This window comes from Podarcis raffonei, chromosome 3 (genome assembly GCF_027172205.1).
Source record: "Podarcis raffonei isolate rPodRaf1 chromosome 3, rPodRaf1.pri, whole genome shotgun sequence".
NCBI lineage: Eukaryota > Metazoa > Chordata > Lepidosauria > Squamata > Lacertidae > Podarcis > Podarcis raffonei.
The window spans coordinates 84,259,484-84,287,276 of NC_070604.1; the positions used below are offsets into that span (position 1 = coordinate 84,259,484).

Below are 27,793 nucleotides of genomic sequence, written 5' to 3' on the forward strand. Positions count from 1 at the left end.
TATTTGTATTTTTACACACTACGTATTAGTCTTTAGCATTAAAAGTTTAATCAAATAAAGCTAATTTAAAGAATATTGGGCTGCCAAGTACTCTTCAAAAAGTAGTAACTGCTATCAACTGATAAAATACTGTTATTTTTCTTCATGCTGCTCTCAATTCTTTATTAAAGTCCAATTTGTATTTAAATGGGATTACCTTAAGACACATTTTTTACCACAATGCTTCTAACCCAGATCAAACAAAGAAAACAAGATGAAAGAAAAAGAAAATGTCTTTTTTCCAGACCATCTGCTACTTATAGCTATGTTTAAAAGACCGGGAAACAAAAGATAGAGAAATATAATCACTTACTGTAATTTCTATTTTCCTTGAAAGTTATATTTTAACAGACTCTTTTAGATTTGTTTTCTTGGAGCCTCTCATCACATATTAAAGCGCCAGTCAAATATGCCTCTCCCCAATTACAAATATGAAGTTATGAAGAGCTTGGTTTATTCTGCTGACTATAACAACTTTAAGGAATTTTTACTGTCAAGACTAATCCAATAAACTTATTAAGAATATCAGGACTGTCCTACACCACAGTGATAAAGCCAGCCACTGTTTTACATACCTAAAGTCATCAGAGCACCAAGCAAAAGCCATCCAGCCTGGGTTCGCTGCAAAGACAATCTGCTATTTTGTGCAGCAGATCGTAAGAGATCCTCTGCAATGCTAACAACCATCTGAAAACAAAAGGAGATTGTTACCAATTATGGGCCCATTCCTAACCACACATTACGTGCTAACACAAAAGTTTGCATGTGTCACCATGGAGGCGCAATACTTTCAGATCTTTAAACCTGAATGTCACAAGAAGTTGCACATTATTCTCAATTATTTAGTTATTTAAGGAATTAGCAATAACACTTCCAATTTGGGTTCAAAATAACACACGTTACACCAATATGGCATAAAGTGTAAAATGGCTGTGTGACTTTACTCAACAAAAATAAAATATTTACAGAAGGGTAAAGAAAACTAAAAACCAGTGTATATATAGGGTACCCAAACCAACTTTATTTTAAAGATGCAAGGAAATGAGGAACCCTAGTATTACTAAATAAGGAATGGGAAATGGTAGTAGGGATCTGGCAGCTGAAACAGTGGCCTAGATTAACCAGGGGAATGTTTGGATGCAAATGAACTCTTTGGGTCAAATGAAAGCAGAAGGACAGTGAAATTTAGGAAACAGATTTAAGAGAAAGAGTAATGTAAGGAGTGACACACTAATTATTTTCTTCTCTCATTGACACAAGAGAGGTCAGAGTTTAGGCACCTGGGCTGACATGGATATGCCATGGCCCGCAGGTGATTATACTGGTTGCTGTAGCATCTTTTCTTCTTCTGTTTAAATGCATTTTATAGTCAGGAGGTAGCCAGCCAGACCCTTTCCAACAACAAATTGGTGTTTTAACAAGTGAATGTGTTTAGCATTAGGGCAGCAGAAGCATACTCCATTTTATTTCTGTAGCCATTATGTTGTTAAGATTTGAACTTAATATGAAAAGCCACATATGTTCATAGTATCTCACCTTTCCTTTTGCATGGGGAATGCCCAAAGGACACTGATGAACTCCACCTAGCAAAGCAGCCATTGCAAAACTGTAACCACTAACAGCTTCTGGTGAGGTCTTCAAATTGTTGAGCCTTTCGGCACACCGGTCCAAGAAAGGAGTCACTTGGAAAGGCAAGGCCACAGCTACGCAACGCAGGCACCATGCAGCAGCAAGTCGGGCAGCCATGCTTGGATGCAGAAGAACTGAAGTAACAGTCTCAAGCAATCCTGAAATCAACACAGACAACAGTGAGTCTTAAAGGGAAATCAATAATGGATTCCTATACTAGGATATACTCTATACCATTCAGTCCCCTTTCACTCCATCTAATAGTAAATCAAGCTGTCTAAATATTACTCAACAGAATGAGATTTAAAATTAGTTTACTTATGCTTTTAAATTTCCATTTTATTTCTCATTTCAATAAACACACAATGAGGCATTCACCAGAACTCTCCAGACTCTAGGTTCTTATGGGGAAACTATATTGATAACTACTTGGTGAAATTTTGTAACTACTCAACAACTGTATACACAAATACATTTATATTAGGTAATTTGTTTAGCTGTTATGGGTGCAGGCTAAAGAATCTCAGAATTGCTTACATTCTGCTGAAACCAGAGGCAGTAAATGCCCTTGCATTTTTCTAGATTACATCACATGTCTTGCTGGGTTTGTTTTTCATGCCAGAATCAAGTGGTAATCAAGTAAGCTGGCAGACAGAAGTGGATATTGAACAGTACAATTCTATACAGGCAACTGTATATTAAATTACAGTCTTAACAACTTACCTATAGAAGGCTCTTGTATGAGAGGTGAAGCAGTGGCACTTAGGCTCTGAACTAGGCTCCCAAGCTCCTGAAGGGCACAAACCATCACATGCTGACTTGCAGCAACTTCAGCTGCTCCTGATTTGTTTTCAATATTAGCATCATTCACAACTGATTCTGGCAAAGCAGTGGGAGAAGAGAGCGTGTCATCCAGCATTCTTGTAAATTTGAGGTGTATTCAGAAGAGTATCAGTATAAAGAACTATAGAAATGCAAGAGTTGCTTGTACACAGTAGCTAAGAAACTGAGCTGCATGTGTTTGTTTGAGATGCCACAGAATTTAAGAGACAACTCTTACAGAACAGAGATTGGTTTAGCATACATTCAGATGACTTGCTGGCAACCTACATTAAAAGCCGCCTTTCAATCACAAGTATTTTATATTTCATCACAAGAGAGCTACTTTCGGATAATTACTGAAGGAATGAGAAAGTATTATCAAGAAATATGCCATTGTTTCTATATTTTCACCATGGAAACTTAGCTTATGAAAAATGTCTAATAGTGATGAGTCCGAAAACTGAAGGGAAAGAACCAAAGCATTAAATTCTCTTCACGATTACTGATTTTCCAAGTTCTGACTCCTACTTACTGCCAGTTTTAAAATATTTTTAAGAATTAGCTCTCTGATCTCAAGCACAAGTAGCTTGATGCCCATATGCCGCATATGCATGTTTTTTTGGGGGGGGGGAGCTGTCCTAAACATTCTTCATCTTCTGAGTAACCATACTTTTGTATTTCATTGCTGTGGTGCAGTTAGCATTTGAAATATATATTCAGTCAACACAGCTAGATATTTTAGAGTGTATTTACGGATTATTACATACTGTGCCTGCACTTCAGTGTTATGAGGGCACATAATATTGTTTGATTATCTGTCATAGACCTTTTTTTCACAGCTTTAAAAATTCCTTCATACTTATGGGACAGGAATATATTATGTTGATTTGGACCTTAACCTTAACATTCTTACCTACTGCCTTCATCTGTTTACCAATTGCCTGGCATATATCTTTGGCAGCTGCAATCTGTGCCTTCTCCCCCAATAAACTTCCTACAGTGGCTCGGAGGATGAAGGAGACACATCTTCGAGAGTACACCGCTTCTACATGAGTCTGTGTTGCCCGAGGGTGAGAAACCAGATCTAGAACATGTGACAAGAATGTAGCAAAATTGCGCTCCAGCCACTGACCTCCTAATGTTGTGACAAAGACAACATAAGCCTGCAAATTCAAAATACAAATATTACAACCACAGAAAGGAAGGATTTGTACACATTTACATAATAGAGGGGAGGGGCAAACAAAGGGAAACTCTAAAGAGAAGACTTAAATGACCCTGGTTTTATAAGATTTTGAGGCAAAACAACCATATTTTAGGGATGGATTCACATATATGATGTCTTCTATCTAATGCTACCACAAGTAGAAGGAATACTTTTGGAAGCGCAGTCCTCACTACCATTATGATTCACCGCTTACCTTGATTCATGATGAACGAAATAAAAATAAATGGATATTTTCCCCTTTTCTGACCCTGGAGAACCCCTTCTCCCACCACAATATAACAATATTTTCGGGAATTGCCAGTCAGACAAGTGCAGTAAGCATCTACTCTGTCTAACAGCAGCCCTTCAGAGTCTCAGAGGTCTTTCACATCCCCTTCTATCTTTTAGCACAGCAGACTAAGGCCTCTGTGGAGGTGTGAAGGAGGGAGGCATCCTTTGCAAGCCCAAAAGAGAACTACAAGGCCCTTTGGTCCAGGCTGACTGGAGCGCTGCACAGAGGTACTCCTTTTAGAGGCTGGGGGTACAGTGGTACCTCTGGATGCGAACGGGTTCCGTTCCGGAGCCCCGTTCACATCCTGAAGCGAACGCAACCCGCGTCTCCATGTGCCGCGATTCGCCACTTCCACGCATGCACGTGACGTCCTTTTGAGCGTCTGCACATGCGCAAGCGGCGAAACACGGAAGTAATGCGTTCTGTTACTTCCGGGTCGCCGCGGAGCGCAACCCAAAAACGCTCAACCCGAAGCTACTTCAACCCGAGGTATGACTGTACATCAATTGGTTATACAGGTCTAGGGCCATCTTAAGCATATCTGGCGCCGTGGTGCAAAGATCCTTCCGACGCCCACCCCCCCGTTTCCCAGAGTTGGGACCCCCAAGTTGTTGAGGCTGCTCCCGTCCTCATGCTGCTGCCCCGTGCTGCTTGCACACACCCGGGCATTGGCTCCCGCAGCAGGATCATGATGTGGGGCTGGGCAGCCGGGTGCAATGGGGATGGCAAGGGAGGCAGGCGGGGGTCTCGTCCAGGCAGGGACAGGCGAAGCGAGTTGGGCCATCTGCGTCGCCGCAGCAGAGAAGCGCACTCACTGAGTCTCACCATCCTTGCTTGGGGAAGGGGGGGGAGGAGAGAGCATGACTGGGAGGGGATTGGACAGGGGAAGGAAACACGGTTCATGTGAAGGAGTGCAGAGGTGGTGGGGGCAGTGGGAGGAGGCAGGCTCCGTGCAAGGTGGTGGAGAAGCAGGGGAAGGAGGGAGGGGAGATGGGGGCAGCAGTTGCAGCGTGTAGCCTCGAGCGAGGGGATTTTTCAAGGTGGAGTGGATGGGGGGAGTGGTGGTAGAGTCACTTTTATTATGCGCAGAGCTTGGGATGCAAGCACACACCACTCAGCCGAGGAGGTGGTGTGTCGCGGAGCCAGCAGAGAGAACTCTGGACTGCGGGAAAGCATCCGGAGCCTTCCTGCCTCCAACGGGCGCTGGAGGCGTGCAGGCACCAAGCCCCCGCTCCACCTCGCTTACCTCCCCGCTCTCCCCTCCCCGGACTCTCTGCCTGGTGCTCTCCACTGCTTGGTGCCCTGGCTCGCCGCGCCACTACGCCCAATGGTAAAGACGTCCCTGTACAGGTCTCACTTATTTATCGATGTGCTAAATCTATTCATCTGATTGGCTTATATGGCATGAAAAAACTGCACATTTGTGACATGCTTAGTCAACAGACATGAATATAAGAATGATCATTTTCTATGGAACAATAGCTATTTGAGCACTTGCCTAGGCAGAGATAACAACACTGTGAAAATTACTGAAGAATAAGAGAGCAAACACACCTGCGTAACTCCAACTCTCACTTCTCGATTGACAGATCCTCCTACTTTTAACATCTCACCACCACTCTTTAAGAATCCAGATCCTCCTCTTAGAAAACCAGTGGCCATGAGTTCCAAAACCTCTTCCAGTGTAGCCCGCTTCACATTTTGGCGCATCACTTCAAGAAAAAAAATAGTAATTTAATTTAATAGAATACTTTTAAATAATTGCTTGGACTCATATTACTTCTGTGATTTTGACAAGTAGCCTGCCTTGTTACAGGAACAAAGGCAACAAAAACTTAGTAGAGTTTAATGATTATTAAATATATGTAAAAGCCTTCAGACAATTACAAATGATTACATAACTCATTCACAAAGGGTTTCTATCTCAATGCTTTCCTTGTGCAGATTAATTGCTTTAACTTTGGCTAGCTGTAAAAATAGAGAAAACAACAATCTCCACAATACAATTTTATAGTAGAATAACAGAATTGTAGAGTTGGAAGGGATCCTGAGGATCATCTAGTCCAACTCCCTGCAATTCAGGAATCTCAACTTACGGTCCACCATCCAATTTGAAACCATACCAGACCCTGCCTAGATTTGCAAATAGTACACAAAATATATCCAGCTTATATAATAATATTTGCATAGACAATTCAATATTTAATACCTGCTGCTTGCTTTGGTATCAGTGCTGTAGCCATAACTGTTCCCAAAAGTTTTGATACTGCAACTCGTACACCATAATTTGAGTTTTCCAGAGCCTTAAAACAAAGTGTTGCTACATTTTCCAGTTCTGCTGTCCACATAAATACAGCCTCATTTTGTAGTTCCAGTAGGCACTGGGGGCAGGAGAAAGAACATACCAATAATTGTTTAATATTTCTAAAATGCTTACCCATCCACTCTGGGAATAGAGCCAGCACGATCATCGCTGTCATTTATCCCACTTGTGAGATATGATTGGCATAATGACTTTTTAAAAACCATTCAGAAAGGTTACGCTGAAATCTATCTTTACATTGGTGCTCATACAAAAACATTATTATGAGATACGGGATTGGAGAGTAATACTGAATCACAGGATACAAGCGTCCAATTCCTGTCTACAAACACTTCAGTAGCATTTAATTTTCAGATGTATTGCGGGGGGGGAGGGGGGCTGCCTCCTACCTCTCAGTTTAAAATCTGCCCCTGCCAAAAAATCTCTGCTCCAGAAAAAATAGAGAAACAGGCCACTTCTCTCTCTCCCTGCGTAAAATGTCGGTTTCAGTGCTTTGAAGGGAGAAGAAAGCTACATTGTCACATTCTTTCCTCAGTAAGAGGAAAAAGTCCTTCCTGCTACAATTTAGAATCCCATTACAAAGATTAATGCCAAGTATTAAAAAAATTCAGATGGGAACTGCTCTGTGGCAGCCCAAATGCTTTCAGAAGGTGATCTGGATAAGCTAGCCACCAAATCCACATCCCAATTACACTGTGCACACTGTGTGACATATTAAATAATGTCAAAATACAGCACACCAAGGAAAGACCAACAGAAAATTTAGTGAACAAACAAACCCTGCATGTTTATAAATTGTAAAATAATACAAACCTACCTTTGCTACTGCACATCGCACAGCCATAGCTCTGTCTGTCAGGAGAGATCTCGCATTCTTATAAATATCACGGTGGCAAGAAGCTGCAGCACCACCCAGCCCACTTAGGACTTTCTGCAAACTCATTAATATTTCACTCCGGCCCTGTGACTACAAATTGCATTGGGATTTGAAAGGGAGAAAGAGAGAATGAAGCGGAAATAAGAAACAACTTGTTCTGTATCTTCATAATGTAACTATGAGAATTATCTAAAAAGTGAGGGGCAAAGGGAGATGGCTCATAATTCATCTATGAAAGAGAGAGATACCACACAACTGGTGTCATGACGCATTTCTGAGGTATTTTTATGGTAATTTGGCAAAAAAATGACACTGCCGACATGGGTTGCCATACGTCCAGGTTTTCCCAGACATTTTTGCCAATTTCCGCCCGGACACTGCTTCAAACTGCAGTATTCCAGGTATGTCCTGGAAATTACAGACGTATGGCCATCCTAATTAAACAAAGAGTATATAAATAAAAGACAGCAGAATAGCCTTAAATAAAATTTCCTAAGCCTTAATTGATGGTTTTAGTCTGTTACAAAATAGACTAACAAACTAAATATGTAAAAGAGTGAAAAATATGATTTTGTGTTTTTTTACAACACCACTTTCACTCACCTCAGCACTTTTCAGAGACTTTAAGAGATTGTTAACTGTTTCTGGAAAAGAACTACCCAGCATTCTCCCCATTTTTTCATAAAATGCTCCAACACATGCCACTGCAGTGCTACAAAAAGGCAAAATCATCATTAGTATTTTTTCACTAGGTAACATGCTAGTAAATAGAAGCATCAAATCAAAACTTAAACATCTTCAGGCAAGCAGGCAGTTTTATGTAGTATGTATACTTTGTAAGGAAATCAGAGCCTACAAACTTATATTTTGGCCACAGATATAGTTTTAGAAATGAGAAGGTAAAAATTCACATGGATTAGCAATTAAGTGACAGGTAAAACGAATGCCAAGTTTCATTAAGTTTTTCTATTCTCATGCTCATTAGGATTTTTCTCACCCAAAGAATGGCTCACATTTCTCACATATTTCAAAATAAATATAGCATGTTCACCAACTGTAGTTTGGAATGTTTTAAGAGTATTTTATGAGCATAGAATGCAGTCTTCTCAGACTTTGCATGTCTGGTGCTAACAAAATAGTCTTGAAAGCATGGAATTTAATTCCAAATAGTGTGATAACCTATAGTTCCTAAAAGATGCTCCTGAGAATTCCCTAAGTGATTTTCACAATGACTGGTAAAATTATGTCAAGCAATTGGTAGGCTTAGTTTCCTTCAAACTGCTTGGCAGTAATCACTTAGAAAAACTAAGTTCTCAATCCAGTCTGGATTGCTGCATGTGAAGGAATGTAACTGTTCTCAATTAAGCTCTATTTTTGCTGTCCTCCTGCACAAAAGCCAAGTCAAGAACAACTTCTTGTGATAATCCAGCTAGAAAACATTTGCAATTCTTCTGTATGTTTAGGCATGTTTAGACTTAGAAATACAATAAGCAGGCTTCTTCACATGGAAGAAAGCCTCTCCATCAGAGGCTGCACCTAATAGATCCAGAATGCGGCAGCACTCATCTGCATTTGCCTGCCCATGCACATTTGCCTGCCTGTAAACCCCCAATAGGACTTACTTCTTAGTAAACATGCAAAACAATACACTATCGAGTCCTGCATGTTGCCAGCACAGTGATTTGACAAAACTAAACAGAGCTCTTTTAGAAGTGGGCAATATATTCAGAGATTTACAGGCCCAGTGAATTTATTTATTTACAAGTAGACATTTAAAGAATTGTTTCATCTTCCCTCCTTCTGCAATAATACAGTGGTACCTCCGGTTATGAACTGAATGCGTTCCAGAGGTCCGTTCTTAACACAAAACTGTTCTTAACATGAGGCACGACTTCCGCTCGCATCCTGGGGCAAAGGTTGCAACTAGGGGCATCTACTTCCAGGTTAGCGAACCGCGTTATTCGAAGCATTCGTAAGGGGGACAGTACGTAACCAGAGGTTCCACTGTAGTGTGGATGCTTAAAGACTAATGCTAATCCAACGAACACTTTCTTCCACTGATATCCTGCAGCATCTATATAATCCCGCTTTAAATATTACTGCCCATCATCTAGGATGCTGAACTAAAAGGTCTGATCTAGCAGGATCTTATGTTCTCAGTTACCCTCCCACCCTCAGCTGCATAATTCTTGTCACAACCAATATTGTGACAAAAAACAGTGGGAAATTGATTCCATTGTTACTTTAAGGCATCATTCATTTCTAAACAGGTATATTCCCCTGAGGGTTCTGTAAGCATGAATCACAAAAATCAGCTACTTCTTCAGTGTTCGAAGAAATTAACAAATTAACCATCACTTGTAACAACATTATTGTCCTGTATGTGATCTGTTACTTACAGTTTGGTTGGTAAGTAGGCTGATGTATCATCTTTACTTTTGATAATTTCATTACACTTATCAAGTGTCTGAAATACAGTAAAAGTATCTCCAATGCTATACAGAGCAGCAAGGTTTTTAGCAAGCAATTTCCGGGTGGGTGGCCCAGGAGAGCTGCTGATAAGACCAGTTAGCTGTTCAACAAGTTTTTTTTGTTTTTCTTTTACATCCGTCTGTTAACAAAACAAATTAAAATTTTATTTGCTCTGCTTTTCATAATTCAACATTCAAATGCTTAATTCTTTCAGATGATTGCTATTCAAGTATTTTTATTTCTGGGATATTTTTGCTAGTAGAGCTATAACCACCCGTCATGTGTCATTTTATTTTTCAATAACATATCCTGACATTCGTGATATTTGGTGGTTTATTTAATGAAGCTGGTACTGGCCTAATCCACTGGCCCATTTGCCTAATTGCTTCTGGCATTTCTCTGAAACTACTGATACAAATTCACTTAAAACAAACTTGGAAAGGGAATTACAGCTCAGGACATAACATTCATCTCAAATTATGGGCAAATCAGATCTTTTAAAAATATGAATTAGTGAACTACATAATAATGTCATGGAGTTAGACTGCAATCCTTTACACTGATCTGGGAGCAAGCCCCATGAAACTCAATGAAAAAGGACTATATAAAAACCAAAGACTGGTGGGAGGGGACATGGCATACCTTGTTAGCAGCTACTAGAACTTTGTCAAGAAACCGCAGCCATTCAAAGATAAAAACTGGTCGCTTTGCTTCTGTGATTTGAGCCAAAGCCTCTTCATTTAATAACAAACTGTGAGCAAGCTCCATGGCTGGCTAAAATCTGCTTTTGTTACAGGTGTACTTATTTCCTATTAGAAAACATAACATAGAACAATAATTATTATTATTTTCTTATTCCTAATAGCAGTTTACAAACAGCTCATTTACTTAATATTTGATTATATCCCAGATTGTCAAACACTTACATGAAGTATCTGCACTGATGTATTATTTCCTTAGTACCAGCAATGCACATTGCACTTTACAAACAACAAATTTGGCAGGTCCTTCACCAAGGGACTTACAACAGAGGAAGTTGAGGGAAATTGTGACAGGGATAAAAAGGAAGAGAATGTGCTGCTATTTAATTACACATTATTCAGCTTAGTTACCATAGGGTACTGGGACTAGATGTTGTTCCAATGGGCTGCCAGAGAATATGCATTTTGAGGAGGAAATACAGAAGGTGGTCAGATGGAGGCATTCTGGCAGGCAGTTCAAGGCACTGAGAGCAGCAAAGGAGAAAAGATGCACAGGGTCAGAGTGAATAATTTTGGCAGCAGAATGCTGCATGGATGAATGCAAGACAACAGAAGAGCCATGAAAAGAATGCAGTAGTCAACATAAGAGATGACCAAGGTATGGACCAGAATTTTTGGTCATATTTTTGTAACATTGTAAAAGAAGAAATGATTTGGCAATGAAAATGGAGGGCAAAGGATAGAGAAAACCAAGGCTTCAAGCCTGATCAGTAGAGCAAGGTGATGTTATTAATGATTAAGAATGAAGGAGGAAGGAGATGGCTTGGGAGGAACCAAGTTCGATTTTGAGTCCTACTGAGTTTGAAATAGCAATGCAATACCTAGACAGAAATATCAAAGACACACTTAGAAATGCACTAGAACAGGCATAGGCAACCTCAGCCCTCCAGATGTTTTGGGACTACAATTCCCATCATCCCTGACCACTGGGCTTGTTAGCTAGGGATCATGGGAGTTGCAGGCCAAAAACATCTTGAGGGCCGAGGTTGCCTATGCCTGCACTAGAATGAAGAAAGTTCTTCTTAGGTAGAGGTGGGTGACATCAGTGCATAGTACTGAAAGCCATGATATGTGATAATGTTACTCAGGGACACTGTATAGGGACAGAATAGCAGATGGCCAAATACAAGCACAGACATCTGAGAAACCACAATGAAGAAAGAAAACAAAGAGGGCTTTCCCCTCTAGAAACACCAAAATATCAACTAGACAGAAAGAGAGCCATCTGAAAACAAAATCAAGGAGATCTAGGACATAAAGCAAAGTGAAACAAGTAGGGGAAAGTGATCTACTGTACCTAGAAATCAAAGAGGAAGAGAACTGAGTAAAGACTTTTGGATTTGGTGATGAGGAGGCAAAAGCAGCGACATGCAACTGGCAGACTGGAAGGGGGCCAGCAACACAGTTGGGAAAAAAGACGTTTAGCTCATGAAAGTAAGCAGGAATTTGATGAAAAGGGGAGGGAACTGTACAGTAGTCAGACCTAGAAAAGGGATCAAGAGTTGGTTTGTTTTAATAAGGAAAACAGTGGTGCATTTAAATGTTGAAAAGAGGAAGAAAAAGATAGGATAACATAAAGAGTGATAATGACAGCAGAGATGGCAATTAGGAGGGCACAGGATCAAGGGTAAACATGGGTTAACTAAAGATAATAGGGTAGTCAACTCATCAAGTGCAATGGAGGAAAAAATGTCAAAGAGAGAGAAAGTGCATTGCCAGGCTAGTAATAATGATTATGGAACCTCTATTTGGCAGTCCTGTATTCATTTACATTGGAATTAAGTCCTATTGAACTTGATGGGATTTACTTCTCAGTAGACATAGAACTGTACTGTAATTTGGAATTTCTGTCATTCAGAAGGGCCAGAAGTATTATCTCAAGGCTGTGGAAAGCACATTTACAGTCTGATTCACTTGCTCTGAGGTGATATGCCAGGGAAGTCACACACAGATAGGAATATTAAGACTATGTTTTAAGAGTGCCAATTCTTGTAGGAGCTGCCACGTTATGAGATTCCTCTACAATCCTGTCCTCTGCTACTGCTATAAGTAAATTTTATTCAGACAAAAGTGAAACCAGAATTTGTGATCTCAGATTCCCCTGCTGAATTTATTTAAAATATTCTCCACAGAAACTTCCAAGTCAAATAACAACCATAATAAAATCAAATATCAATTTACATACAGTATACAAAAAGATAGGAACAAAATAAACCATGGAAGTAAAAGAGAGGGGCAGGGAGAATAACAGCAAGGCAATGAAGGTGGAATTAAACCATCAAGCATCAAAATTGTAGGGAGGAAATTGCTTGTCGCCAGGTGCCTAAAAGCTAGGAGGAGTAAGTGCCAGTTAAATGTCTCCCGGGAGAGGATTCCACGGCCAGGAGTACTGCCACTGAAAAGGCTCTATTGCTCATCGCTTCCCACCTCAATAAGGACAGGGTGAGAGATGAATGGGACATAATAATAAACTGAGAACTGCACCACTGGAATCAGCGACAGAGAGCCCAGAATATCTGCAGCTGCCATGCTTGCTGCTGCATAAATGGTGTGAAACTGCTGTAGCTCCTGGGGATGCCCCCAAGCGCTTTAAAGCCCCGCTCAGTTTCGGAGGGAGGTCCATCAGCTCGTGTGCTTTGCTTTGCATGCAGAAGGTGCGACTTCCCAACCCCCCCCCCAGTAGTAAGAGATCCCCGAGGGGCCATTGCCAGTCTGAGGAAACGGCAGTTTCGGATATCCAGCCCCAAGGCCTGCCACCCTGGTGTCAAGGGCAGCCCCAGCGATAAGGAAACCCGCCGCCACTCAAAACTCCTGCCCGCCCCTCTCGAAAGCGCCTGCCTGCCCTAAAGGCCGAAGCACCCCGCCGCGAAAGCAGCGCACCACCTTAACTTGACCCCGCTGCCCACCCGTAGGAGCCGCCGTTGCTCGTTCCCTCCTCCCTCCTCCTCACAGGGACCCAGTTAAAGTGGCCCCCCCACGCCACCCAACCGCCACCCCTTAATATTGACCCAGCGGCTCTTCTCCCCCCCTGCCTCCCCGCAAGTAAGTCCTTCGTCTCCCAGACCCACCTCTTCCGACAGTTCGCGGTACCGCAGACCACTGCGACGTTTGACAGAAAGGGGCAAACACCTGACGTCGCCATGGCGCACCGCTCAGTAACCGAATCCCTCTCTCCCCACCAGCTGAGGAAGCGCCGGCTGCCGCGCAAGCGCATCCCATACCCGGAAGCTGGTCGGTAGAAGGCACGCATGCGCACCTGCGCAGTTGCCGAGAGACTGGAACGCAAGAGGGCTAGGCTTCACTGGGTGGGAGAGGCGCGCGGAGGCTGGTAGGGAATAATGATAAAGAGCTGGAGCTGTACCGATTTGAATGTTGCTGGCGAATGTTGGGCAGCTTCTTAGATGAGGCTATGGGCAGCTGCTAGCCGTGGGGTTCCTGCATTGTGTGTGTGTGTGGGGGGGTGCGGTTTAGACTAGATGACCCTAAGGCTCCCTTGCAATTCTGTGCTGCTAGGATGGCTGTATACAACTTCCACGATCAAATGCAGCGTGTTTCTGAACACTAGTTGCTGGGGGGACGGCAAGGAGAGAGGGCTGTTCTCCACACCACTATATATATGTGTGTGTGTGTGCGTACTTGCAGCACAGAGGATACGACTTCATGTATCGGATGAAGTGGACTGTAGTTCACGAAAGCTGATGCTGTTAATAATAACACCTGTATAGGTGCAGGGGGTGTAATTGCATTTGTTTGTTATTGTAGTATGTATTCTTGTTTTTTTGTGTGTGTGTGTTTTGTACCATATTTTTCGCTCTATTAGACTCACCGGACGATTGGACGCACCTAGTTTTTAGGAGAGGCTCCCTGCTCCCCTGCGGAGCCTTCATCCCATGGCTAAGCCAGAAGCTAGAACATCCAGCGGGATCCCACTCGCTGTTCTGGCTTCTTCTTTAACCGCGCACAGCCTCTCCCAGGCAAAGGGAGCCTTCATCCCCTGTCCAGGAGAGGCTGTGCACGGCTAAGGCTCCCCCAAGAGCCGCGCTCCCTTTAAAGAGTGTGCGGAGTGTGTGTGCGGCTCTTGGGGGCTTTTCCCACACACACTCTACGCAGCTCTTTAAAGGGAGTGCTGACAGAGCCTCCCACCTGCATTCGCTGCATAAGACGCACACACATTTCCCCTTACTTTTTAGGAGGGAAAAAGTGTGTCTTATAGAGCGAAAAATACAGTATGTTGTAAGCCACCCTGAGATCTCTGGATGAAGGGCAGTATAGAAATTTAAGAATTAATAATAATGATAATAATGCATTAGTCCTTAAGCAAGCTTGTTCTGTTATTTTACTATGCACAGCAGGATGTTAGGCTAGAATATAGACCTTTCATCTGATTCGATAGGACTCTTATTACATTCAGTTAATATGGGGAGACTGGGGTAATCATGAGGGGCTGTGTATGATACCTTTTCTTTGCTAATGTGCATTCTTAACAGGGAGCGAGTCCTCTTGAATCCAGTGGGGACTTGTTCACTTGCTAGATAAACACAGAATTGTGCTGTATGTGTCAGGCTACAATCCCACTTGAGGTATAAGGCTTTTGGGGTGAGCAGCCTGACTGGCATGATGATGTTGGGCATCAGTCATAATAATTTTTCTAGTATTTATGGTGCCACAAGGCTATTTGTTGCTTTTGCTTTTCAGTTGTTTCTAGGTGGGATTTCATCTAACTGAGCCACCACATTAATCTAAAGGTTCAGTGCCCCTAAAGTTTGCTCTCTTTCTAGGAACACTAAATGAAATTATTATTATTATTATTAGTATTATTAGTATTATTAGTATTATTAGTATTATTATTATTATTTATACCATGCCCATCTGGCTGGGTTCCCCCAGCCATTCTGGGCAGCTTACAGCTTACTGTTCCTCCCACCAGAGCACTCTGAAAATTGTGGCAACTATTAGCTGTAACAAAGTCACAGTTTGTTTTTGTTAATTTGTAGTTTATAATAATGTTTTTAATTGTTGTAAGTCTTCCAAGCTGGAAGAAAGTTGGGATATAAATACCATATTTTTCGCTCTATAAGACGCACCAGACCACAAGACGCACCTAGTTTTTGGAGGAGGAAAACAAGAAAAAAAATATTCTGAATCTCAGAAGCCAGAACAGCAAGAGGAATTCCTCTCACTGTTCTGGCTTCTGGGATAGCTGTGCAGCCTGCATTCGCTCCATAAGACGCACACACGTTTCCCCATACTTTTTAGGAGGGAAAAAGTGAGTCTTATAGAGCAAAAAATACGGTACTCTACATGAAATAATAATAATTTCCCCCCAAAAAAATCAGTGAAAACTTTAGCTATTGTCAATGCATTCTAAAAGCTAGAAAAATATTGTTTATAGGCAAGAGGTCTGCAAGTGGAGTATTAATACCAATCATGGGTGATGAAGAAGATGACTACATGTCTGATTCCTTTATTAATGTTAAGTAAGTGCAATATTTTTCTAAACTTATCAAACTTGTCAGTGCCTAACACATGCACTAATAATTGAAGCTATTTGTGGTGTTTCAGATACAGAACTTTTCAATTATTTTTTGAGTAAGAGGTCTGGCTAAAATGCTTCAAGTTGATATCACCTAGAAGAGGGTTCTTCATCCTTGAGTCCCCTTTTGTTGTTGGACTAGAGCTGGCCATCTGGGGACCCAGGTCTTGCAGTCTCAAACCACATGCAAACGTTGTTCTGACTTCTGTCAGTTCCTTTAGCACACCATTGTAAGTAAGTAAGTAAGTAAGTAAATTTTTATTTATACCCATCCCTCCGCGGCCAAGACCGGGCTCAGCGTGGCTAACATCAAATACATGAAAACACAATCAAACAACTGATTAAAATACAGCTTAAAAATTAGAATCAGGATAAAATTAAATGACTGCCCATGAATTACAACCATAGGGGTCAGGAACCTCAAGTATTCATCAGGGCCAGCTATCCATGTTGGTCCCACATGACCCGATAAATGGGCCAAAGAGGTAATTTACAGAGTCCCATAGAGGGGGGTCAAATTGGGCCCGGACCGAAGGCTAGGTGGAACAGCTCTGTCTTGCATGGACTAACTGTACTGACTGCTCCACTCTTTTTCTGCACCAACAACTTTTCCACCAGTCCTTTCTTTGGGACAAGAAGAGTGTTAATCTCTTGTATAGTCCCCTTTTCTGCTCCAAGAACACCTAGCACAGAAGTAGTTTAGATTTCACTTATCCGTCTCTGAACTGGGTGTATCATTTTTTTGGGAAACCAGAGAAAAGGTCTTTCCAAGAGGTACAATGGCTGCATATGTGTGATCATCCAAAACCTTATAAAGAATAAACCAAGTGCCATCGCTTTGCACTCTCTGGCTGCTTACTGGCTGAGGTGTAAAGATCCTGGCTTGCTTTAAGCCAGAGCTTCCTAGTTCTGGTGTATCAGGAACTCTGGCTTACTGCAACCCAGGCTCTTTGTGCTCAAGCTGGGGCACAGCTAGAGGAAGGATAATCAGGTGGAGCAAGGGAATGATGCATGGCCATGATGCTTGTCTACAGCTTCATAAACCATGGTTTGTGAAGCCTTGGATGATTGATCAAACATGACCAGTGACATTTGGGACTGAAAGCTGAACTGTGCACCCTTCCTCTTGCCATTTCAGAGCTATCCAGTTCCTGGGTTACAGCTCCAGTTTGGCACCCTCATATAATGTAGGATACCTGCCTCTGTGCCACAGTGACTGAACTCAATGATTCTAGCCCAGCTACATGGCTTTAAGTGGTTGAGGAGTATGTTTAAGTGGCCCATGAAACTGGCATAGGAATTGCTTATTCCTAAATCCAGGAAAATGAACTTGAACTGGAGGGCGGAATAGATTCAGACTGCCACCTAAGCCATTTTAAGCCCATCCCTGCATAGACTAACTCTTTGACTATACTCTTTCTCAACACTGCTTTTCCCACGGCCCTTTCTTGTGGACAATGAACTGGTAAGCCTCTAATATATTCCCCTTCTATATTCTCCTTCAGTAAGATCTAGCACAGAAGTAGCAGCCTCTAGAACAGGTATGGGGAACATTTGACCCTCTAGATGTAGCTGAACTACAACTCCCATCATCTCTGACCATTGGGCATGCTTGCTGGGTCTGATGGGAGTTGTAGTTTAGCAACATCTGGAGGGCCAAAAGCTTCCCACACATATTCCAGAATATATTACTGTGGATTACAACTCCCTACTGATTCAATCTAGGTTTTCCCTTCAATTTCCTTGCCATGCCTTTCATATACCAGTGTGTTCTGTGAGCATATTACAGCAACAGAAATACCACTGTGTGGGGCTTTTATCGTACCATTTAATCTATCCTTGTTCCATTTCAGCAGAAGAAAAGAGAAACATATTCTTCTTGCAAGAATGATAATTACAATAGATTGGTGGTATTCTGTTTGGAAACTGTATTAACCTTGCAATCTATGTACACTTACCTGGAAGTGAGCCCCATAAAACATTGAGGGATGTACTGTTAAGCATTACATGTGGTTCACTGAAAATGCTCTTAAAACTTTATTTATTTATTTCTGTAATTGCTATATAATAGTTTGATATTTGGACTCGTTCAGCCAGGACATCAGACCAGGCATGCCAATGCTGAGGCGTACAAAGGAAGTGTTTAAGAAAGAAGAAAAACAAAAGGAAGCTAACGAGAGAAGTCGGCAAAAGAGTATAAAAGAGCAGGAGAAAGAACAACGTGATACTGTTTTAAACATTGCTTTGGGAAACGAGAATAAAGGTTTTGCTATGCTTCAGAAGATGGGTTATAAAAGTGGTCAACCTCTTGGCAAAAGTGGTGAGTTTCTCAGCTTCCCTTTTTCTGAATAAGACTGTATCATGGTGTCAGCGCTGCCCAAGGTCCCAGCTCACACAAGACCAACGCTGCTTCTTTCTCTAGTATAAAAGTCTTTATTGAAGTTCAGTTTCACTTCCACACGCGCAGCGCGCAACGCTACGTCTGTACCTTAGACCGCCGAAGCTCCATCTGAATCTCCTCCCCCCTGACACCAGTTTAAGATTCTAGCCTTACTCCACCTCTTCCTCTGTTCCTTCCTTCTCTGGGTCCGCCTGCTAGTCGGAGTCTCAGCCTTCCTAGACTCCTCTGACGCTGAGTCCCCTGACTCTTCCCCCTCCCTCCTTCGGGCTTTTGGACCTGGCTCCCAATCCGGGTCTTCTGCTGCCCCGCGCTCCTGCACATTTGAACTTGGCGCGCGCAGCCTCCCACTTTCCTTCTGACCGTTACACTTGTGTCACTGCTCCCTCTCTCGGGGAGGCTAGCTGGACCTGGCCTTCCCTTCGTTTCCCCACCTTCCGATGGGGGCGTGGTTATCCCTGACTCATCTTCTCTCCCCGCTGGAGGAGAGGCTGGTCCAGATCCTCCGCTGCTCCCTTGGGAGTCCCCGCTGGCCCCTTGTTTCTGGAGCGTCCCCCCTGGAACCCTCCTTGCCCTTACCATAGGCGCCCCCTTCTGGGAATCTTCTGATTCGCTGGAGAAGCTCATGGAATCTCTCGGGTCACTGTCATATTCCCCTACGCTCCCCTCGGATTCCTCTTCTCCGCTCTCTATTTGCTCTCTCCCCTGTGCTTCTGCTCCTGAGCCTCTGACACATGGTATTATTATGGTTGTTGTTTTATTATTAATTTATAAACCTTTTAATGCCAAAATAGGCTTCGAAGTGGTTTAGAAGTATAAAAACCAATCACACAAGCATTAAAATATCCTGTGATGAAAGGAATACAAATGTGTCTAATAGTGATGATCATGTGTGCTTTTATCAACCGTGACTGCTCTTGTTTTCTGCAGGAAAGGGGATTGTCGAGCCTATTCCTCTGAACATTACCACAGGTTTGTGTCCATTCTCTCCTTTTTAATGTTTTAAAGTTCAAACACGGTGCCTCTTGATGTGTTAACTAGCGCTTTGAACTTGGAACAGGCAGAAGTGGGCTTGGCCATGAAGAAGTGAAGAAACGGAAAGCTGAAGAAAACTTGGAAAACTACAGGAGAAAAATGCATATGAGGAAACAAGCGGAGGAGCAGACGGCTGACCTCTTCAAGTAATGTTCAAGGGCTTCATTCCTCGTCTTCTCTTTGCAAATAAGAATTGTGGGAAGGATTGTGGCTTCGTGGTGGAACACATGCTTGCATGCAGAAGGTCCCCTGTTGAATCCATGACCTCTGCAGATACGGCCAGACAAGACTCTTGTCTGAAACTCTGAAAATTTCTTCCAGTCAACTGAGGCCAGCAACAGCCAGCATAGTGGTTTCTAGAACCATTGGCCATGCTGACTGGGGCTGATTGGAGTTGGGAGTCCACATCATCTGGAGAGCACTAGGTTGAGGAACAGTGCTGTGTGGGGTTATCCTTCCCACAATGCATACGAAACTGCCTCATACCAAATTAGGCTGCTACTCCATCAAATATCACCATCAGGTATTGCCAGTATGAACTACACCAGGGGTAGTTAGCATAGTGTCCTCCACATGTTATTGGACTCCAACTCCCACAAGCCCCAGCCAGCATGGTCAAAGATCAGGGATGATGGGAGCTGCTCACAGTGATCTGGGTCCCAAAAGGTGTGTGTAATATAGTATTTGGGTTTGTAGCACTTCTAAACTGCCCATCGTACAACTCCCACGATGGTGAACAAAACAAATTGATAGATACATATACACCAGTGTGGTGTAGTGGTTAAGAGCGGTAGTCTCGTAATCTGGGGAACCGGGTTCGCGTTTCCGCTCCTCCACATACAGCTGCTGGGTGACCTTGGGCCAGTCACACTTCTTTGAAGTCTCTCAGCCCCACTCACCTCACAGAGTGTTTGTTGTGGGGGAGGAAGGGAAAGGAGAATGTTAGCCGCTTTGAGACTTCTTAAAGGGAGTGAAAGGCGGGATATCAAATCCAAACTCTTCTTCTTCTCTTCTGTCAGTGTAATATCTCAACCAGTCCAAGTTATGTTTATTGGTAGTCATGTTTCATTTTATTTTTAAGATTGAGATTGAAGACCAAACAGGAGCAACTTCAAGTAAAACGAGACCTTGTGAAAAGTCAGAAAGCCTGTCAACAACTAGATATGCAGAAAGTAAGTTTAAATAAAAACATTTCTTTCAAATGTTTTTGTGCATTTGTGACTCAAAGACTTTGGTTGGGTATCATTTACTGAAAGTAAGTATGCATAACCTACCAGACCAACTTTTTTACGAGCTTGTCCACCCACCCACGTCATCGTAAGTCAAGTGTGGTGCATTGACAGGCTGAAAGCAAAAAAGAACCAACTCTCTTCTGGTTTACTTCCCTCCCTGGCTTCCTGTTTGTATTGTCTAAGAACTACATACAACATAGACATGGTCCCCATCTTTTCCAGAAAATGTTTTACTGCTTCAGTGAATTGAAAATGCTAATATAATCTTTGCTATAATGCCTTGTGCTGCATTTTCATTTTTTCAGGTTTGAGTATGCAACAAGTTCTGAGACTGCTTCTATTGTTATTTTTTGAGCATTTTGCTTTTCCAGGTGTGCAAAGTTGCCCCTTTTTCTCTTTCCAAATTGCCAAGAAATTGATGGGGTGGGGTATGTTGGTTGTTACTGCCAAACTTTTGCTTTAAAGGGCCTTGAATCCCCCAAAGAGATGTGGTTCTGGTTACAGCCAGAGGAGGAAAAGGAAGATGACGTGGATGGAGAGGAGGAGGAAGAAAAAGAGGAAGATGAGTTCGACGTAAGTGTAGGGTTTAGATACCATTGGAAGCTGCATTGCACTTCAATAATCTAAATTGGGGGTCGGCAAAATTTTTTAGCCGCAGGCCGGTCCACTGTGCCTCAGACCTTGTGGTGGGCCGGAGAAGCGGCATGGGGGCGGGGGAGCTGGAAGAAGCGGCAAGGGGGGCAAGTAGTCCTCCTCCCCACCCCCCAGCCCCAGCTGCTGAACTTAACTTCCCAGGGGCTATCGCCACCGCTGCCACTGCTTCTCGTGGGTAGGCAAAGCGATTTCGTCCGCTCTGCTCTCTTGCCCACAGGCGCACCAGGGCAGTGGCGGGGGGAAGATGAGCAGTGCGAAAGGGCTGACTCCAGAGAGGGGCCAGCTCAGCCCCCCCCCGCCCCCTTCCTCCTCTAGGCAGGGAGGGGAGAAGCCACGAGGAGGGAGGGAGGAGGCACCACCACGATGTGTGTGAGGGAGAGGGGGGGAACGGAATGGCGCAGGGGGGGAAATGGCACAGCCCAAATGAGCAGAATCCCCACGCCGATTCAGACAGTCCGTAGGTCAAATCCTGAAGGCAATTGGGCCTGATCTGGCCCGCAGGCCTTTGTTTGCTGACCCCTGATCTAAATTAATAAGCTAAAATAATTTTAAAATTAATGCATAATCCATTTATGCTTAAAGGTGTATTTCATTTGTCAAACACAGGAATCAGAAAAGTTAATCATGTTGACAGCGTATCTAAGGGAAGAACACCTCTACTGCATTTGGTGTGGAACAACTTATGATGGTAAGAAAAATACCAGGTATTAATAATAGCTGAGCCCTCTTCTTTAGTTGGTCTGTTAATGTAAACTAACAGTATCTAATGCCTTGGCCAAAAGATGCATGAGTCACCTTTGCACAACGAAAGCCTCCATGTAATATAAACCTAAATTTGTTTCTTTGGGAACCTTAAAGCTTATTGTATTCCCAATTTTTTTCTTTGGAGTTGTTTGCAAGAGGAAAAGAAATGATGCTCTTAATGTACTTGTGTTTGAGGATGCTCACCATAAATGGAAACCCCCCTGCTCTTGATAACTGCAGGCCATATCTGCAATTAATTTCAACAACCTGTTTAGTATCACTGTGTATGGCTTGTTTGAGCTTTTCTAATTTACAGCTCTCTCTCCCCAAAAGGCTTAGTATCTCAGTCCAGTGTGTTTTTCTTGTGACAACTGTATAATGCTCTTTTAAAAAATCTTCCAGATAAAGAAGATTTATCCTCAAACTGTCCTGGAGACACTTTTGCAGACCATGAATAACTTTCCTAAAGCAAGAATAGTAAATGCTGCAAGATCGCTCCAGCATAAAGATATCGAACAGTTCAGAAGACTGCATATATTTTTGTAGGGAAAAGGTTTTTGAAATGTATTTATGTATATATTGTAACACTGGAACTGTGCCGAAGTCCTGTTCACTTGGAAATATGGATAGAAAGGAGCTACACACCAAGAAGATCTTATAGGAGCTGCATAATCAGTTGACTGTCAGCTGTGAACTCTAGGTACTTAAAAACAAAAAAAGCTTATTTGTTATTTTTGTGAAAAACACAGCAAACAGGATTGGGTCAATCCTCCTTTACACCCCAATCAATTATAGAAGAAGTGGAATACTGATCTAGTGCAGAAAAGAGAACAGGAGGGCTGAAAAGATCCAAAATGTGTATATAGAGGCCAGAAATAAGATCAAGACACTTAGGTTAAAATCCTTCATGTACTAACTTAGGAGTAAGTCCTGTTGACCTTGAGTGTAAATATTCTAAATATGCCTTTTACTGTTGACCAAACTGCTCAGTTTTGTAATTTTCAAAGGTCTTTCAATCCATTTTCCTAATGTCAGTGAAGGCTTAAAACAGTTAATGTTGAACTGTTCAGTAGCTATGGGTGTTTGTTATCACTATTTACAGCTGAATGCATTTGTTGTGTATGTATATGTCTAAACAGATTTACATCTGGGGTTTTTTACTAACCTGCAAATTGGCTCAAATGTATAAATACTATACTAGGCACACTGAGAACCCCATACAGTACTGAAAACAAAAATAACTAGCTGTACTGAAACAGGAGGTGGCAACTAATGATATTTTCCGGGGGCAGTTACAAGTTAGTCCATCTGATGTTGACTCTGCCATCCTCCCGTTCTCTTCTGAGTTGGTTCTTTGGTTAAAAGGTTTTTAAAAATGCCTTTCAGGCTAAATTAGTTGATGGGCTTCTATTTAAGGTTAATCCACTTTACTGCCCATGGAAAATGGCATGATCAAGCCAACATTAAGGTAAAGTGTGAACCAGACCGCTAGCTTTACATGGAAGTAACCTCTAATGGACTCAGTAGCCCTTACACCTGAGTAGAAGTGTTGTATTTTTCAGTGGGGAAGTTTCAAGTAGATGAAACGCTCAATGGCTTGCCAAAGTGTTCAGGTTTGGCTAGATTGTGCCTCAAGTTATCAGGAGAAAGAACTTGGTGACAGTAATAATGTAAGCAGAAGGGTGGCACGTAGTTCTAGTGTGCATTAAAAAGGAAATAACACGTCTCCTTGCAGTTTGATTCCTTTCTGTTATATAGTGTGATGCACTGTACCTTTCTCGATAGTCTAAAAGTAAACCACCTGCCAGACTCTATATAGAACACAATTTTTCTGCATTAAGCAGTCATAGTGTAGCACCTATTACTGGCTGCATTTGGTATCTTCATTACTAATTGCGCACAGGGGTAGATTTTTACCAAGATTTTCACTCAAGACGTGCCTCTGTTCAAGTGCATGGCCAAGAGGCGCTTGAAGGTAATTGAACTCCATGTAGGCTAGTTCTAGGGGAAGGATTGCTGGCAAGCTATTTCCTGCATACAGACATGCCTCTCCCTTTGTATGCCATGTAGCTTCTAAAAGAAATGAACAATGTGGGGACTTTTTAATGCACGCCATTTATTAGGAAAGAGAAAGCAGCTATTGAACAGTAGCATAAGCCATGCATACACAATAAAAACATTACAATTTCCCAAGATGTGAGAAATACATGCTTCGGTTGAAAAATTATATTGTAAAATGTGCTTCTTAACACTGTACCAGTGATTTAAAAACAAATTTAATATTCACTACAAAGTTCCATGAAAGAATTCAAGTTAAAGATTTACAATAGAGTCGGTTGCATCCGGAATCCAGTGTGAATATTCTCCTCTAGTGTTGGATGATGGCACTGAAAAGCTGTTCCCTGTGAACTAGGTGCAATGGAATTACGCAGGAGTAAGTTGACACAGCTGCAGCTTTATGGTATAAAAAACTCATCAAATCCTAGCTGTTAAAAACATCCCTTTGCAATGAATTATTCACAGCACAAACTCCGTAGATTTCACAAAGTTATTTTCACATGGCTTGTAAAATCCAAATCAAGAGAGGCTTTGAAAGCTTTGGACTGTTGTCTGGATGCACTGGTGGACTGGATGAGGTCAATAAAGTGTATATGAACCCTGGCAAGACAGGGGCTCTTTGTTTGGGAAGTCACTAGTTCTGGATGGGGTTGCATGTAGCTTGGGGATACTCCTGGACACATCTTTGTCACCAGAGATTCAAGCATCCTTTGTGGCTATGAGTGCCTTTTACCAGCTTCATGTGGTTCACAAACTATGGCTATTCATGTACAGGGATAGCCTGACTACTGTAGCCCATGTGTTGGTAACCTCAAGGCTGGATTACTGTAATGTTGCTCTTTGTGGGGCTGCCCTTAGGTTTGGTTGAGAAGCTCCAGCTGGGGCTCTGCTTGAGAGCACACAACACAGCATTGTTAAACAACTGTACTGGCTTCCCATTACTGCTCAGGATTCTTGCGTGTTTATAAAATCCTGAACAACTTTGGTCCAGGGTACCTCAGGGATTGCCTGGAACTCTTTTATCCCAGCTCAATCACTTGAGATCACCTGCAGGAGCATCTTTGGTTGTTCCCCAAGCTGGTGAGGCTCATTTGACAAGAAACCCCTTAAGAGCCATCAACCCAACTTTTAAACGCCTGCTGAAAATGTTTCTGTTCCTCTCAGCCTATGAAGGCATTTAACAAGACATCCATCCACAATGGTTAGTTGATGTCTGTTTAAGTTTCTATTGTATTATTATCTTTTGCTGTAAACCACTTTGCTATACAGTGGTGCCTTGGTTTAAGAACAGTCTGGTTTAAGAATGATTTGCTTTACAAACTCCACAAAACCGGAAATAGTGTCTTGGTTTGAGAACTTTACCTTGGTCTAAGAACGGAATCTGAATGGTAGAAGGGCACCGGCGGTGGGAGGCCTCATTAGGGAAAGTGCGCCTTGGTTTAAGAACGGACTTCTGGAATGGATTAAGTTCGTAAACCAAGGTACCAGTGTGTGTGTGTGTGTGTGTGTGTGTGTGTAAAAAATGATGCAGTGATATACAAATATTTTTTATGAATACAATCTATCATGAATCATTTTTTTAAAAAAACAGTTCTGATTTGGATACCTTCCATTTTTTTTCTAGGTTGTATTGCAGGAAAGGAATTAAGTCTGACAGAAAAACAGGTTTCCCTTTATCATCCTTATGCTTAAAAGCAAAGTGTCCAGACAAAAAGGGCTCAGGGGCAGAGCATATGCTCTGCATGCAAAAAATGTCCCAAGTTCAATTCCCAGCAGGGCTGGGAAAACATCATCTGAAATCCTCAAGACTTGCTGCTCATCAAAGTAGACAATATTGATGAACCAATGGGGTCAGCTGAGTATAAGGCAGCTTCCTATGTCTTACCAAACCACAGCTAGGTTTTTAACACAGGCTTCCAAGCAGAGAGAGCTCCAAAACCTCGATTACTTCAAAAGCCTCATATTATGTCACTCATACTATTTTCCTTTATTATTTATTACTAGTAATTATTAAATGCATATGATGACCCATCAATAAAATAGGTGGAATTTTGGAAACACACACTTAATCTTGCAGATAAAAAGTAAAAGAACTCTCCTGGCAGAAACCAAATAGAAAAAAACAAAAACCCCACAAAATTTATATACCACTTGATTGTAAGAAAACCTCTAAGCAGTTTACAAAAAAAATGAAATAAAACACTTTAAAAATCTCAATAAAAAGCACAGGTATTTAAAAACATTGAAAAGTTGCTTAAAAGAACCCATACCTAAAAAGAGAGAAAGCACATGTGGCTTCTACGTATCTGGACATGCTTGCGTAAACAAATGTGTTTTACGCAGATGCCAAAAAGAATGTGATGAAGGCACCTGCCTGATGTCAACAGGCTGCGAGTTTCAAAGTGAAGGTGCTGCTGCAGTAAAGATTGATGTCTTATAAGTATTATGTGGCACCTGTAACAGTGCGGGTTAATGTAGATTGAAGCTTCTTGAAAGGTGATTCTGCCCCTAATAGTAACACCTTGAACCTGGCCTGGTAGTAAATGGACAGCCAGTGCAGTTCTTTGAGCAAAGCTGTTCTATGCAGAGAATCTCTTCCTGCTAGCAATCATGCAATGGCATTGTGCACTAACAGCATATTGCAAATCAAGTTCAAGGAGTGCACTGCAGTAATCTAACCTTGCAGTAATCTAACCTTGAAGTCACCAATGCCTGAACCACTGTGGTCAAGTTCTCTCAGTCCAGGAATGACCATATCTGTCACAGCTTGTAAAATGGGCTTCCAGCCACTAAGGCTGAGCCTCCCATGAGAAAGCAGGACAGTTTTTAAAGACAGCCACACATACAAGGCACAGGTATCTAGTTCTGGCTTCAGAGAAATTTTGCCTCCACAAGAGCACCCTGCAGCTCCCCTCAAAGGCCACAGCAGAACATATAGCAAGAGGCAATCCAGAGTTAAATTTCCAGGTGCCAGTTTTGATTCAGACGAGATTTTCAATATTAGCAACAGCAAAAGGAACCACTACCTTTAGACCAAAATTCTGCAGTTGTGTTTGGACAGGTATTAGTTAACAAGTGTGTGGGCTATACTGCCTTTTCTTTAAAATATGCAAAATGGCAGGTGCCGATGGTCTGTCAGATGGCACTTTTGAAAGCAGTTTCTTAATTAGAGATACCTGCAAACAAAGGAGAGATTGTTTTTTATTTTAAATTACAACAAGCATGGAAAAGACAACCTATAAAAAATGCTTTGCCACAGTATACCTCTTCTGGAAACTCCTTTGTAAACGGTTCTGGAAATTCGCCTTTCTTTATGTTCTCGAATCTCTGAAAAATAATACACAGTGTCACTTAAGAATACCTCGTGTGATGCAATTTTCACTGGCCAAGTTCAAAAGCTGCCATTTTGACACAAACAGCTGCCCAAGTTCCCAAACATGGAAAACTGAATTCCTTCCACATTTGTACATGGGATAAAGGAACAGGAGTTGAGTGTGCATACACACTTCATTCTTCTTGCATGGAATGGAACATCCAATATTGTGTAGTAATATCACTGATACCCGTTTGGGATATGCCAAAAGGATAAAAGACTCTCTTCAAAATGAAGCCTGGGTTCTTTCAGCAACAGGGACTCACAGCACTTACTGCAAAGTACAGTGGTACCTCAGGTTACATACGCCTCAGGTTACAGACTCCACTAACCCAGAAATAGTA

At 42.1% G+C, this 27,793-nt stretch overlaps 3 protein-coding genes across 6 annotated transcripts in view; 1 reads left to right on the top strand and 2 right to left on the bottom strand.

The window, feature by feature from the left end:
• HEATR5B (HEAT repeat containing 5B) overlaps positions 1-13,607 on the bottom strand; it is a 46,964-nt gene extending 33,357 nt beyond the window's left edge. Inside the window, exons 1-12 of one of the 2 annotated variants that reach the window (XM_053382796.1) lie at positions 13,491-13,598; positions 10,774-10,886; positions 10,304-10,470; positions 9,589-9,800; positions 7,793-7,901; positions 7,130-7,279; positions 6,199-6,370; positions 5,544-5,701; positions 3,404-3,653; positions 2,392-2,547; positions 1,576-1,826; positions 615-726 (exon numbers count right to left, since the gene is read on the bottom strand). In XM_053382796.1, coding sequence (XP_053238771.1) covers positions 615-726; positions 1,576-1,826; positions 2,392-2,547; positions 3,404-3,653; positions 5,544-5,701; positions 6,199-6,370; positions 7,130-7,279; positions 7,793-7,901; positions 9,589-9,800; positions 10,304-10,429 — 1,696 coding nt within the window. In that variant the 5' untranslated portion in view covers positions 10,430-10,470; positions 10,774-10,886; positions 13,491-13,598. Of the gene's footprint in view, positions 1-614; positions 727-1,575; positions 1,827-2,391; positions 2,548-3,403; positions 3,654-5,543; positions 5,702-6,198; positions 6,371-7,129; positions 7,280-7,792; positions 7,902-9,588; positions 9,801-10,303; positions 10,471-10,773; positions 10,887-13,490 lie in introns of both variants that reach the window. The other variant, XM_053382795.1, reaches the window with a different exon arrangement.
• Positions 13,608-13,647: 40 nt separating this feature from the next.
• Positions 13,648-23,016, top strand: GPATCH11 (G-patch domain containing 11). Of its 2 annotated transcripts, XM_053382802.1 has the most exons (9): positions 13,648-13,750; positions 15,815-15,899; positions 18,049-18,275; positions 19,284-19,325; positions 19,414-19,534; positions 20,470-20,560; positions 21,086-21,193; positions 21,881-21,962; positions 22,421-23,016. In XM_053382802.1, the coding sequence occupies exons 2-9, from the start codon at positions 15,850-15,852 to the stop codon at positions 22,474-22,476; spliced, it is 777 nt and encodes a 258-aa protein (XP_053238777.1). In that variant the 5' UTR covers positions 13,648-13,750; positions 15,815-15,849; the 3' UTR covers positions 22,477-23,016. The 2 variants fall into 2 exon arrangements, with proteins under 2 accessions (XP_053238777.1, XP_053238778.1); XM_053382803.1 differs by lacking the exon at positions 13,648-13,750 and having other exon boundaries at positions 18,027-18,275.
• A 1,683-nt stretch (positions 23,017-24,699) lies between these two features.
• Positions 24,700-27,793, bottom strand: part of EIF2AK2 (eukaryotic translation initiation factor 2 alpha kinase 2) — a 29,207-nt gene continuing 26,113 nt past the window's right edge. For both annotated transcript variants that reach the window (XM_053382801.1, XM_053382800.1), the window contains 2 exons: positions 27,341-27,403; positions 24,700-27,252 (listed from right to left, as the gene is read on the bottom strand). In XM_053382801.1, coding sequence (XP_053238776.1) covers positions 27,145-27,252; positions 27,341-27,403 — 171 coding nt within the window. In that variant the 3' untranslated portion in view covers positions 24,700-27,144. The remainder of the gene's footprint in view (positions 27,253-27,340; positions 27,404-27,793) is intronic.